The sequence below is a fragment of the Nerophis ophidion genome, linkage group LG01 (assembly GCF_033978795.1).
Source record: "Nerophis ophidion isolate RoL-2023_Sa linkage group LG01, RoL_Noph_v1.0, whole genome shotgun sequence".
In the NCBI taxonomy this organism is placed as follows: domain Eukaryota; kingdom Metazoa; phylum Chordata; class Actinopteri; order Syngnathiformes; family Syngnathidae; genus Nerophis; species Nerophis ophidion.
Genome location: NC_084611.1, coordinates 2,671,117 through 2,684,555, shown reverse-complemented (window position 1 = coordinate 2,684,555; position 13,439 = coordinate 2,671,117). Strand labels below are relative to the sequence as shown.

Below are 13,439 nucleotides of genomic sequence, written 5' to 3'. Positions count from 1 at the left end.
TGCTCACCTGCTGAGTGTGTGCGTGAGCAGCTCCACAGGAAACAGGCTCTGGTGTGCTTCCTGCTGCTTGCTCATGTTGGCAGGCAGGTCACTGGCGGGGCAGCGGAAGCAGGGGCCCGAGTAGGACACGCCCCTTGACGACGTGAACGCCACCTTGCTGCTGAGGTCGTACAGGTCCAGCAGGGAGCTCTGGGCCTGCAGCACACCTGGGTCAGTAATCATCCATCAATAATGGCAGGTGAGCTCACCTCCGTCAGCTGATCAGAGGACGACTCGGGCTCGGCGGGACTCTGACTGCTGATTGGACTGGCCGCTGTTGTCCCGCCTCCAAACACACACAAAGAATGTCAGACGGCGAGCGTTGGCGCAGGCGAGCGTGAGACGGACCTTCTGTGGCACTGGCGACGTCGTCTTTGTTGTCGTCGACGACTGGCGGGAGTTTCTGGAGATCCTCGGCGGTCTGGAGGAGGAGAAAGGAAGGTGCAGGAAGAGGCGTGTCAGGTGTGTGCGGTCGCCGTGGTTACCAGGGCGAAGGCGTGGCTGAGGCGGAAGAAGTCGTTCAGATGTCCGCCGTAGACGTCCAGCTCGGCCAGGAAGATGTGCGGGAGGCGGTCCAACACGCGGCGCTGATCGGAGACGCACTCGCCGCAGCTGTGGAAGCACACAGGAAGTGAGAAGGCCACACCTTCACAATAAGAGCGTGGAGCGCACCTTTCCCTCAGGTTGCTCAGGTAGTGCACGGTCTGCTCCAGGTACTTCTTCAGGGCCGGCTCGCTGCTCTCCTGGCGAAGTCCGGCCAGCATCTCGTCCAGGTAGACTTTCTTTCTCTGCGGCGTCACGGAGGACGCTCACTGACCCCGCCCACCTGCCGGCCGCCATCGCACTCACCTGCACGTGTTTCTCCTGCGCCAGCCTCAGCTCGTCCAGCCGCCGCTGGATGTCCTCCTCCTGGCGCAGCAGCTTGGCGCTATGCTCCTCCCACAGCGAGGCCAGGGCACGCATCACCACCAAGACACGCCTACTCAGCCTGGCCGACGCCGCCCACAAGCCGTCTGAGCACGTCTGCACACACGGTGGGTGTGGTCAGCACGTGGTGGTCATGTGACGTGGGAGGGTCAATATAAAGGTAAATAGGTGAAGACTTGCATCGATGATCAATATAAAGGTGAATACAAGGTAAATAGGTGAGGACTGACGTTGATGGTCAATATAAAGGTAAATCGAAGGTAAATAGGTGAGGACTGACGTCGATGGTCAATATAAAGGTAAATACAAGGTAAATAGGTGAGGATTGATATCGACGGTCAATATAAAGGTAAATAGGTGAGGACTGACGTCGAAGGTCAATATAAAGGTAAATACAAGGTAAATAGGTGAGGACTAATGTCGACAGAAATATAAAGGTAAATAGGTGAGGACTGACGTCGAAGGTCAATATAAAGGTAAATAGAAGGTAAATAGGTGAGGACTAATGTCGACAGAAATATAAAGGTAAATAGGTGAGGACTGACGTCGAAGGTCAATATAAAGGTAAATACAAGGTAAATAGGTGAGGACTGATATCGACGGTCAATATAAAGGTAAATAGGTGAGGACTGACGTCAATGGTCAATATAAAGGTAAATACAAGGTAAATAGGTGAGGACTAATGTCGACAGAAATATAAAGGTAAATAGGTGAGGACTGACGTCGAAGGTCAATATAAAGGTAAATAGAAGGTAAATAGGTGAGGACTGACGTTGATGGTCAATATAAAGGTATAAAGGTAAATAGAAGGTAAATGGGTGAGGACTGATATCGACGGTCAATATAAAGGTAGATAGGTGAGGACTGATGTCGATGGTCAATATAAAGGTAAATAAAAGGTAAATAGGTGAGGACTGACGTCAATGGTCAATATAAAGGTAAATAGGTGAGGACTGATATCGACGGTCAATATAAAGGTAAATAGAAGGTAAATAGGTGAGGACTGGCGTCGATGATCAATATAAAGGTAAATACAAGGTAAATAGGTGAGGACTAATGTCGACAGAAATATAAAGGTAAATAGGTGAGGACTGACGTCAAAGGTCAATATGAAGGTAAATAGAAGGTAAATAGGTGAGGACTGATGTTGATAGTCAATATAAAGGTAAATAGAAGGTAAATGGGTGAGGACTGATATTGACGGGCAATATAAAGGTAAATAGGTGAGGACTGATGTTGATGGTCAATATAAAGGTAAATAGAAGGTAAATAGGTGAGGACTGATGTCGATGTTTAATATAAAGGTAACTAGAAGGTAAATAGGTGAGGTGTGACGTCAATGATCAATATAAAGGTAAATAGAAGGTAAATAGGTGAGGACTGACGTCGATGGTCAATATAAAGGTAAATAGGTGAGGTGTGATGTTGATGGTCAATATAAAGGTAAATAGAAGGTAAATAGGTGAGGTGTGATGTTGATGATCAATATAAAGGTAAATAGAAGGTAAATAGGTGAGGTGTGATGTTGATGGTCAATATAAAGGTAAATAGAAGGTAAATAGGTGAGGTGTGATGTTGATGGTCAATATAAAGGTAAATAGAAGGTAAATAGGTGAGGTGTGATGTTGATGATCAATATAAAGGTAAATAGAAGGTAAATAGGTGAGGTGTGATGTTGATGATCAATATAAAGGTAAATAGAAGGTAAATAGGTGAGGACTGACATCAATGGTGGTCAGCTGTCCTTCATCCTGCCGCTGGTATTGGCCAATCAGAGTGAGGAGCTGAGACTTGACGATGTCCGCCACTTCCACCGCCGACAGGTCCAGAGAGGAGAGCGCCTCCTGCGGGTGGGACGGGCGTTACCGTGGCGACGGAGAAGACGCCCGTTGCAGTGGTTACCTGGTGTTGCTGCACCTGAGCCAGGCGCTCCCGCCACACCAGCTCGTAGCAGCAGCGCAGCTGATGCAGGAAGTCCGAGTGGCAGCTGTCTAAGGGAGAGACGGCGAGATGGCGAGCGGCGGGCTCAGTCATCCAATGAGGGGCGGAGACTTACCGATGTGCTGATTGACAGCTGTCAGCCGGCTGAACCAGTCCGACACGAGGGCCTCCGACAGCAGGGGCGGGACCAAGGCGCTGCAAGAGACGGGTGATGAGGTCACGCCACACGCGGCCACAGGTGTCTCACCTGATGCCGGCGATGATGTCACAGCGTTGTTGCGCCAGACGCCGCAGGCTGTGCGCCACTTCCTGGAAGGCGGGCTGGTCCCCCAGCAGCTGCCACACGTCCACGCTCGCCAGCACCGACCTGCAACACGCCGCACGCTCGGCCCCGGCTCTCTCGCTCGCTCGCCCGCCCCCTCCCCACCCACCTGAAGTCCTGCACCACCTGCTCGGCTCGGCTCCGCCTCCAGCGGCCCAGAGACTCCTCCCACTGCAGATGGAGCCGCGCCTCCTGCTGGAGGTTGGCCTCCTGCAGGAGCAGCAGGAGGCGTGCCGCACTACGGCGGTTGGCCAGCAGGGTCTGGTTGAGCATCTGGCGCACACGCATGTTTAGGGGCGGGGGTCAGAGGTCAAAGGTGAAAGGTGAGAGGAGGCGTGTTACCGTGGCCTCGCTGTGGATCTGTCGGTGCGTGTCGGCACACGGCAGGAAGTTGATCTTCTCCAGCAGGTGGCCGTACTTCCTGAGCACAGGTCTTATCTACACGCACACACATTGTCAGCGTGGTCGCCGTGGCAACCAGACCACACCACGACGTCACCTTGCCGACTCGCTGCTTCTCGCACTCGCTGACTTGGAGCTGGAAGTCCGCCACCATCTTCTTCTTCTTCTTCAGCTCCTCCTCCACCTGGCTCCACATGCGCACCACCTCCTGCACACGCACACGCACACACCTTCACCTGCCGCACGCGCAGGTGTGCTCGCCGCGCCTACCTGCATGTCGCGCTGCTCCGCGCCTCGCATGTGGTGCTGCAGGGCGTCCACGCGCTCGTTGATGCGCCGCAGCGCCGACAACAGCTGAGCGCTGTGCGTCCTCACCTGGATCTCACACGCCTGCCAGCAAAGTCATGGAAGGTAACAAGAACTTCAATGGAAGGTACATCGAAAGTGAGAGTGAGGGAATTCAAAGTAAAATCAAGTAAATAAAAGGTAAATTGAAAGTTCAATAAGGTAAATAAAAGGTAAAAAGTAAAATCAAGTAGATAGAAGGTAAAGGATGATATAGGGTGAAGGTAAAACAAGGCAAATAGAAAGTTAAAAAAGGTAAAACAAGGTCAATTGAAAGTAAGGTAAATAGTTCAAGTTTAAGACAAAGTAAATAGAAGATAAAGGAAGGTAATATAAAAAGGTAACAATGTACATGGAAGGCAAACAAAAGTAAGAGAAGGTAAATCAAAGGTTAATTGAAATTGAGTAAGTTGAAAGTAACAGCGAAGATGGAAGGAACATTTCATGTGAAGTAAGGTAAATAAAAGGTGATAAAAGAGTAAAACAAAGTAAATTGAAGGTAAGATAAAGTAGATAGAATGTAAACAAGGTAAAATAAAGTAGAAATAATGTAAAACGAGGTAAATTGAAGGTAAAATAAAGTAGATAGTCTTTAAATAAGGTAAATTGAAGGTAAAACAAAGTAGATAGAATGTAAAACAAGGTAAGTTGAAGGTAAAATAAAGTAGATAGACTGTAAACAAGCAAGGTAAAATAAAGTAGAATGTAAAACAAGGTAAATTGAAGGTAAAATAAAGTAGATAGAATGTAAACAAGGTAAATTGAAGGTAAAATAAAGTAGATAGACTGTAAACAAGCAAGGTAAAATAAAGTAGATGTAATTTAAAACAAGATAAATTAAAGGTAAAATAAAGTAGATAGACTGTAAACAAGGTAAATGGAAGGTCAAATAAAGTAGATAAAAAGTAAAACAAGTTAAATTGAAGGTAAAATAAAGTAGATAAAATGTAAAACAAAGTAAATTGAAGGTAAAATAAAGTAGATAAACTGTATACAAGGTATATTGAAGGTAAAATAAAGTAGATAGAATGTAAAACAAAGTAAATTGAAGGTAAAATAAAGTAGATATAAAGTAAATTAAAGGTAAAATAAAGTAGATAAAAAGTAAATTAAAGGTAAAATAAAGTCGATAGAAAGTAAAACAAGGTAAATTGAAGGTAATATAAAGTAGATAAAATGTAAAAAAAATGTAAATTTAAAGTGAAATAAGGCAAATAAAAGGTAAAACACGCTGTGCGCGCGCGTCACCTGTGCGACTTGCGCGAGCTGCGCGTCCATGTGCCGCACAACTTCCTGGTGTTTGATCCTCTTGTGCTGGTGCACGCGCTGCAGGATGTCGCACGTCACGTGACTGACACCTGCGCAGAACAACAGTCCATTGGTCCAGAGCCGGCGGTGACGTCATGCGTCTGGCGCCACCCACCGACTGTGTCCGGAAGTCTAATGACGTCCTCAACGTCTTGGTCGCCCTCCTCGCCTCTCTGCTGCCACTCGCTGGACGACAGCGGAACTTCAGCCTCAGTGTGTGTGCGTGCGTGCGTGTGCGCGTGCGTGTACCTGCTGCAGGGCGTGTTCATGGCGGACACGCACATGGTGGCCGTGGAGTGTCTGCGCGCCAACAGACCTCTGGACAGTCGAACCTTGGCGCAAACACAACGTTAGTGACAGCGGGACGCGGGACGTCGGCCTGATGACGTCACCTGGTCGCCGAACAGCTGCTGGTAGACTTTCCCGCTCGGAACCACTCGGCTCTCCATGATCACGGGAGGAGTGTGCGCGTCTTCTTGGTCTCCATGGCAACGCACAGCCGCGTCATTTGACGCTGTCACTTTCGCGCGTGCGCGCTGACTCACCTTGTCACGAGAGCTGAGCGTCCGTGCCAGCCGCAGCGCGCACGCACGTCGGGGGCCAAGCTGTGACGTCACTTGGTGTGACGTCACTAAGTGGTTGCGGTGGATGAGGCTGTAAATAACCTGTTTATGTCACATGTTATCATACTATTTCAAATATAAATAACCTGTTTATGTCACATGTTATCATACTATTTCAAATATAAATAACCTGTTTATATCACATGTTATCATACTATTTAACATATAAATAACCTGTTTATATCACATGTTATCATACTATTTAACATATAAATAACCTGTTTATATCACATTATACTATTTTCATCATGTTTGTTTACATGTTTTTATCACGTATTAACCATGTTTACATATACTTTAAATATGTTCATAATTTTTCCATTTACCATGTTTGTTTTTCATGTTTTTACATCATTTTTATATGTTTTAAACCTTTCCATCACTTCGTTTTATCATGTTTGTTTACATGTTTCATGATGTATTTACCATGTCTACATATAAACATTTCCATTATTTTGTTTAATCATGTTTGTTTACATGTTTTTATCATGCATTGACCATGTTTTAAACATTTCCATCATTTGTTTTATCATGTTTGTTTCCATGTTTCATGATGTATTTACCATGTTTACATATAAACATTTCCAGTATTTAGTTTTATCATGTTTGTTTACATGTTTTTATCATGTATTGACCATGTTTACATGTTTTAAACACGTCCATCATTTTTGTTTACATGTTTTTATCATGTATTTACCATGTTTTAAACATTTCCATCATTTGTTTTATCATGTTTGTTTCCATGTTTCATGATGTATTTACCATGTTTACATATAAACATTTCCAGTATTTAGTTTTATCATGTTTGTTTACATGTTTTCATCATGTATTGACCATGTTTACATGTTTTAAACACGTCCATCATTTTTGTTTACATGTGTTTTATTATGTATTTACCATGTCTTAAATATTTTCATCATTTTGTTTTATCATGTTTCTTTACATGCTATCATGTATTTACCATTTTTACACATTTTAAATATTTTCATCACTTCATTTTGTCATGTTTGTTTACATGTTTCATGATGTATTTACCATGTTTACATATAAACATTTCCATCATTTTGTTTTATCATGTTTGTTTACATGTTTCATGATGTATTTACCATGTCTACATATAAACATTTCCATTATTTTGTTTAATCATGTTTGTTTACATGTTTTTATCATGCATTGACCATGTTTTAAACATTTCCATCATTTGTTTTATCATGTTTGTTTCCATGTTTCATGATGTATTTACCATGTTTACATATAAACATTTCCAGTATTTAGTTTTATCATGTTTGTTTACATGTTTTTATCATGTATTGACCATGTTTACATGTTTTAAACACGTCCATCATTTTTGTTTACATGTTTTTATCATGTATTTACCATGTTTTAAACATTTCCATCATTTGTTTTATCATGTTTGTTTCCATGTTTCATGATGTATTGACCATGTTTACATGTTTTAAACACGTCCATCATTTTTGTTTACATGTGTTTTATTATGTATTTACCATGTCTTAAATATTTTCATCATTTTGTTTTATCATGTTTCTTTACATGCTATCATGTATTTACCATTTTTACACATTTTAAATATTTTCATCACTTCATTTTGTCATGTTTGTTTACATGTTTCATGATGTATTTACCATGTTTACATATAAACATTTCCATCATTTTGTTTTATCATGTTTGTTTACATGTTTTTATAATGTATTTACCATGTTTTCAATATTTTCATCATTCCATTTTATTATGTTTCTTTACATGCTATTATGTATTTACCATTTTTACACGTTTTAAATATTTTCATGGTTTCGTTTTATCATGTTTGTTTACATGTTTTATGATGTATTGACCATGTTTACATATACTTTAAATATGTTCATCATTTTTCCATTTACCATGTTGTTTTCATGTTTTTACATCATTTATGTTTTAAACATTTTCATCACTTTGTTTTATCATGTTTGTTTACATGTTTCATGATGTACTTAACATGTTTAAATATCATGTTTCATCATGATTATATCCATCCATCCATCCATTTTCTACAGCTTGTCCCTTATATATTTTGAACACATCATGTGTGTACCATGTTTACATGTTTTTATCATGTTTATATATTTTAAAACACATTTTCATAATTTCCTTGTATTATTATGTTTCAATGTTTTTCATGTGGATTATACACCACGTTTCATCATGTTTATTTATATTGTACAAATATTTTCATCATGTTTATGTGTGTTTATCTTGTATTTGTCATGTCTACATATCTTAAAGGTGTTTTCATAATTTTGTTTATCATTGTTTTTGTCCATGTAAGTCAGGTGTGTCCAAAGTGCATTTGTGGCCCCCGGCTAATATGTTAATGGCCCATTCTAAATAAATACTATAATAAAAATGTAAAACATAAAAGAGTGTAATAAAAGAGTAAACAGTGACATGTAAGAAGAAAAAGTTGCACAAAGCTACCATGTGGACTGTTTTTGACCTGCTGAAGTCTTCAATTACTTCATTGAACAATTTCACTTTCAAATATTTTGGGGGGATAATATTGCATATTTTGTGCGAAACTAAGTTTTCTTTCACAAATATGGCATCAGACAAACTAAATAATATGAAAAAAATTATAAAATCTTATAATCAAGAGATCTACAGACTTTAGCGTTAAAAGTAAAAAAATATAAATATACATTTGGCTTATTTTCAACACTTTTTTATTTTTTTATTGTTATGAATTTTTGACCTATTCAGGGTTCCAATTACTTCACGTCAAATATTCCACTTTGAAATGTTTTGGGGGAAAATGTTGCACAGTTTGTGTGTTTGCCACATAAATAAGGGGTTTGACATAAAGGCCATAAACATAAAAAACTCCATCCATCCATCCATTTTCTATCGCTTATTCCCTTTCGGGGTCGCGGGGGGCGCTGGCGCCTATCTCAGCTACAATCGGGCGGAAGGCGGGGTACACCCTGGACAAGTCGCCACCTCATCGCAGGGCCAACACAGATAGACAGACAACATTCACACACTAGGGCCAATTTAGTGTTGCCAATCAACCTATCCCCAGGTGCATGTCTTTGGAAGTGGGAGGGGCCTATCCCCAGGTGCATGTCTTTGGAGGTGGGAGGAAGCCGGAGTACCCGGAGGGAACCCACGCAGTCACGGGGAGAACATGCAAACTCCACACAGAAAGATCCCGAGCCTGGATTTGAACCCAGGACTGCAGGACCTTCGTATTGTGAGGCAGACGCACTAACCTCTCTGCCACCGTGAAGCCCACATAAAAAACTAAATTTAAAAAAATGTTATAACGATTCACATAAAAAACTAAATTTAAAAAAATGTTATAACGATTCAAGCATTAAATGAAAAAAATAATAATTTATGACTTATTTCTAACATTTTTATGACTGAGACCGAGGACCAAACTTGATGAAAGCCATAAAGGTAAAAAATTCCAACTATTGTATTGCTTTTAAAAAGGAAAAATTATGAAAATTGGCCCCCGCATGCTTTCATTTTTCAGTCTGCGGCCCTCAGTGGAAAAAGTCATGTTTACACATATTTTTTTAAAATGTCATCATGCATACAACATGTGTATTTATGTTTATGTATATTAAACACGTTTTTATCATCTTTATATCACTTTTAAATGTTGAAGTGGTCAGGTTTTTTTTTTTAAAGAAGGCAACACTGCCATCTGCTGGCGATCTGGGGAATTGCTGAAAGCAAGTTGACCGCTCAAATGAAAGTTTACTGGGCAAGAGAACAGTTTGACATATTTAGAGCACATTCTTCTCGTGTATTGTTGACATATTGAGCATTGCCGATTGTTAGAGCCATTTCGGACATAATTACACATATTTTTTGTGTGTACGTCTCATGCTCTGTTTATAGAAAATTTAATTATACAGTAGCAGCTTAAATGACTGTATATTTGTTATTTTGCTATATTGTTGCTGAATAGTTTAAAATAGGGGTCACCAAGGCGGGCACCAGGTCGCCCGTAAGGACCAGATGAGTCGCCCGCTGGCCTGTTCTAAAAATAGCTCAAATAGCAGCACTTACCAGTGAGCTGCCTTTATTTTTCTAATTGTATTTATTTACTAGCAAGCTGGTCTCGCTTTGTTCGACATTTTTAATTCTAAGAGAGACAAAACTCAAATAGAATTTGAAAATCCCAGAAAGTATTTGAAAGACTTGGTCTTCACTTGTTTAAATAAATTCATTTATTTTTTTACTTTGCTTCTTATAACGTTCAGAAAGACAATTTTAGAGAAAAAATACAACCTTAAGAATGATTTTAGGGTTTTTAAACACATATACCTTTTTACCTTTTAAAATCCTTCCTCTTCTTTCCTGACAATTTAAAAAATATATATTGTAAAGAATAATAAATACATTTTAATTTAATTGTTCATTTTAGCTTCTGTTTTTTCGACAAAGACTATTTGTGAAATATTTCTTTAAACTTATTATGATTAAAATTCCCAAAAATATTCTGGCAAGTCTAAAAAATTTAAACCTTATTTCAAAGTCTTTTAAATTTCTTTAAAAAAAATGTGTTCTGGTAAATCTAGAAGACATAATGATTTGTCTTTGTTAGAAATATATCTTGGTCCAATTTGTTATATGTTCTAACAAAGTGCAGATTGGATTTTTAACCTATTTAAAACATGTCTTTTAAATTCTAAAATTATTCTTAATCAGGAAAAATGCCTAATGATGTTCCATAAGTTATTTTTTCAAAAAGATTCAAATTAGCTAGTTGTTCTCTTCTTTTTAGGGTCCGCCCTGCCTATGGCAAAGAACTCCACAGGAGTCCTTTGCCATAGGCAAGGACCCTATTGAATCTGTAACGTTTTATTATTATTCTTTCTTTCTTCCGCACGCATACTCGCCTATGCGCTGTATTTTGACCCCCTGATCATGCTTCAAAACTCACCAAATTTTACACACGCGTCGGTGAGGAGTTTCTTCCCAACATATTAGGGAGCCAAACCCCAAAAATCAAAATTGCGCTCTAGCGCCCCCTAGGAAAAGACAAAAAATGAATTGCTTGTAACTTCGGTTAGGAATGTCGTAGAGACATGAAACAAAATCCTCTATGTAGGTCTGACTAAGACCTAAATTCCCCATTAGAAACGCCTATACCTAAAATCAACAGAAATTTTGCTAAACCCTTTCAAAGCAAAATTTTTGCAAAAAATGCAATTTTTGCCTCTTTGAGCTGTAATTTGACCCCCTTAAAATGCTTCAAAACTCACCAAACTTGGCACACACATCAGGACTGGCAGAAATTGCGATCTAATGAAAAAAAAAAAAAAAAAACTCAAAATTGCGCTCTAGAAAATTTTTGGAATGGAGCACAGAAAAAACTGCTTCTAGGAAGAAAACACAGACAAAACTGCTTGTAACTTCCGGTAGTAATGTCGGAAAGACATGAAACAAAAACTTCGATGTAGGTCTCACTTAGACCTACATTTTAATAATTTTCGGTTGAATTTGCAATTTTAAAGAGTTGAAATTGAAGATAAACTATGTTTCAAAATTTAATTTTATTTTTTTTCCTGTTTTCTCCTCTTTTAAACCGTTCAATTAAGTGTTTTTTTCATCATTTATTCTCTACAAAAAACTCCTGTAAAAGAAAAAAAATGTACGACGGAATGACAGACAGAAATACCCTTTTTTAAAATATATATATAGATTTATTTATCAAAGGTAAATTGAGCAAATTGGCTATTTCTGGCCATTTATTGAAGTGTGTATCAAACTGGTAGCCCTTGGCATGAATCAGAACCCAAGAAGTAGCTCTTGCTTTCAAAAAGGTTGCTGACCCCTGCTTTAAAATATTAGTTTTTTTGCTATTCTTGCTATCGTTTGTCAGGAAGAAAAGTGAAAATAAACCTTGTCATTTTTTAATACTTTGTCATGTTGTTATTGTGGGAGGCAGGAACAGATGATGAAAAGATGTGTCAGAAACTTTATGCCCTGTCGAGTCTTATGTGCCTAACTTGTTCCTTTTTAGTTCCTTTCTTAGTTATTTAGTTAGTTAGTTAGTTAGTTATTTAGTACAATCTAAGTTTAATAATAACCAAGAAATCTTACTGTCATTTTCTGCTTTTTATTCCCGCTCTTACTTCTGCCACTTCCGGGTGTCCAAACACATGTCGTCACATCCTGTGTGCCCCGCCCTTTAGCTCCCCTTACAATAGTTCCGGTATTTCTTTTTCCGTACGCGTGAAATAAATCTGTGGAGGACAACATAGCATTCATTAAATGATATTCATAAATGTAACTTTCTCAAAACCTGACCTGTTTTTTGTGCCTTTTAAAAAAAGAATTAGAACTCTACGTTAAAACACTCTCTACCTCTAATAACCAAAAAGCTGTGAAAACGATGATGCTGTCTTCCAAATTTAAATGATTTACTTCTTTATATATATATATATATACAAAAAAATAATATAATAATAATAATAATAATAATAATATATATATAAACAAGGTTCCCTCTAAGGCAGGGGTGTCCAAAGTGCGGCCCGAGGGCCAATTGCTGCCCGCAGGTAATTTCTTAATGGCCCCACGGCACATTTTAAAAATAAGATTGAAAACATTTTAAAACATAAAAAGTGGTATAAAAGAGAAAACGGGTGAAATGTAACAAGAAAATATTGCAATGTTTACTCTAATAACACAAAGCTGTTTCTTTATTTAAAAAATAATAATGAATCAAGGTGAATGATGAATTATTGACCTATTCAAGGCTCCAATTACGTCATATTAAATATTCCACTTGGAGATATTTTTTGGGGGGGGGGGGAAATGTTGCATATTTTGTGTTTGCCATATAAAAAACTGAGCTGTTTTTGTTAAAGAAGGGCCTAAAACGAACAAAAAACATTAAAAATGATAATTGACGGATAGATGTGAAGTTGATCTCGAGATTATTGTGTTAAAAGTAAACAGTAACAATTTTATTTTCTAACACTTTAATAAGTAGGACACTTTTGGATCCCCAATTATTTTAGTGTGATTTGTTTTTAAGTGTCATTGCTCAAAAAATAATAATGAATTAAAACCAATGGTGTTATTAGTTATTGACTTTTTTAATGCTCCATTTATTATATAATCTCAAATATTCCACTTTAAAAAATCATTGGGTGAAAATATTGCATATGTTATGATTTTTCGATTAAAAAACTGTTGTTTTTTTTCAAAGAAGGGCCTAAAACGAACAAACAAAAAACATAAACAACAATAAAAATGATAATTGACGGATAGATCTGAAGTTGATCTCGAGATTATTGTGTTAAAAGTAAACAGTAACAATTTTTTATAATTTATTTTCTAACACTTTAATAAGTAGGACACTTTTGGATCCCCAATTATTTTAGTGGGATTTGTGTCATTGCTCAAAAAATAATAATGAATTAAAACCAATGGTGTTATGAGTTATTGACCTTTTTAAGGCTCCAATTATTGAATAATCTCAAATATTCCACTTAAAAAATCATTGGGTGAAA

The 13,439-nt window shown here is 38.6% G+C and overlaps 2 protein-coding genes across 4 annotated transcripts in view; one reads left to right on the top strand and one right to left on the bottom strand.

Moving 5' to 3' along the window:
- LOC133548683 (coiled-coil domain-containing protein 180-like) overlaps positions 1-5,891 on the bottom strand; it is a 19,385-nt gene extending 13,494 nt beyond the window's left edge. For 2 of the 3 annotated variants that reach the window (XM_061893658.1, XM_061893665.1), the window contains exons 1-17: positions 5,677-5,891; positions 5,400-5,616; positions 5,225-5,334; positions 3,902-4,021; positions 3,729-3,839; positions 3,572-3,667; positions 3,339-3,502; positions 3,155-3,274; positions 3,023-3,102; positions 2,869-2,957; positions 2,691-2,810; positions 889-1,062; positions 712-827; positions 525-651; positions 388-460; positions 249-325; positions 8-195 (exon numbers count right to left, since the gene is read on the bottom strand). In XM_061893658.1, the coding sequence (XP_061749642.1) occupies positions 8-195; positions 249-325; positions 388-460; positions 525-651; positions 712-827; positions 889-1,062; positions 2,691-2,810; positions 2,869-2,957; positions 3,023-3,102; positions 3,155-3,274; positions 3,339-3,502; positions 3,572-3,667; positions 3,729-3,839; positions 3,902-4,021; positions 5,225-5,334; positions 5,400-5,616; positions 5,677-5,733 (2,039 nt within the window). In that variant the 5' untranslated portion in view covers positions 5,734-5,891. The remainder of the gene's footprint in view (positions 1-7; positions 196-248; positions 326-387; positions 461-524; positions 652-711; positions 828-888; positions 1,063-2,690; positions 2,811-2,868; positions 2,958-3,022; positions 3,103-3,154; positions 3,275-3,338; positions 3,503-3,571; positions 3,668-3,728; positions 3,840-3,901; positions 4,022-5,224; positions 5,335-5,399; positions 5,617-5,676) is intronic. The other variant, XM_061893671.1, reaches the window with a different exon arrangement.
- Positions 1-13,439, top strand: part of gstt2 (glutathione S-transferase theta 2) — a 142,109-nt gene that overhangs the window by 56,355 nt on the left and 72,315 nt on the right. The window lies entirely within an intron of this gene.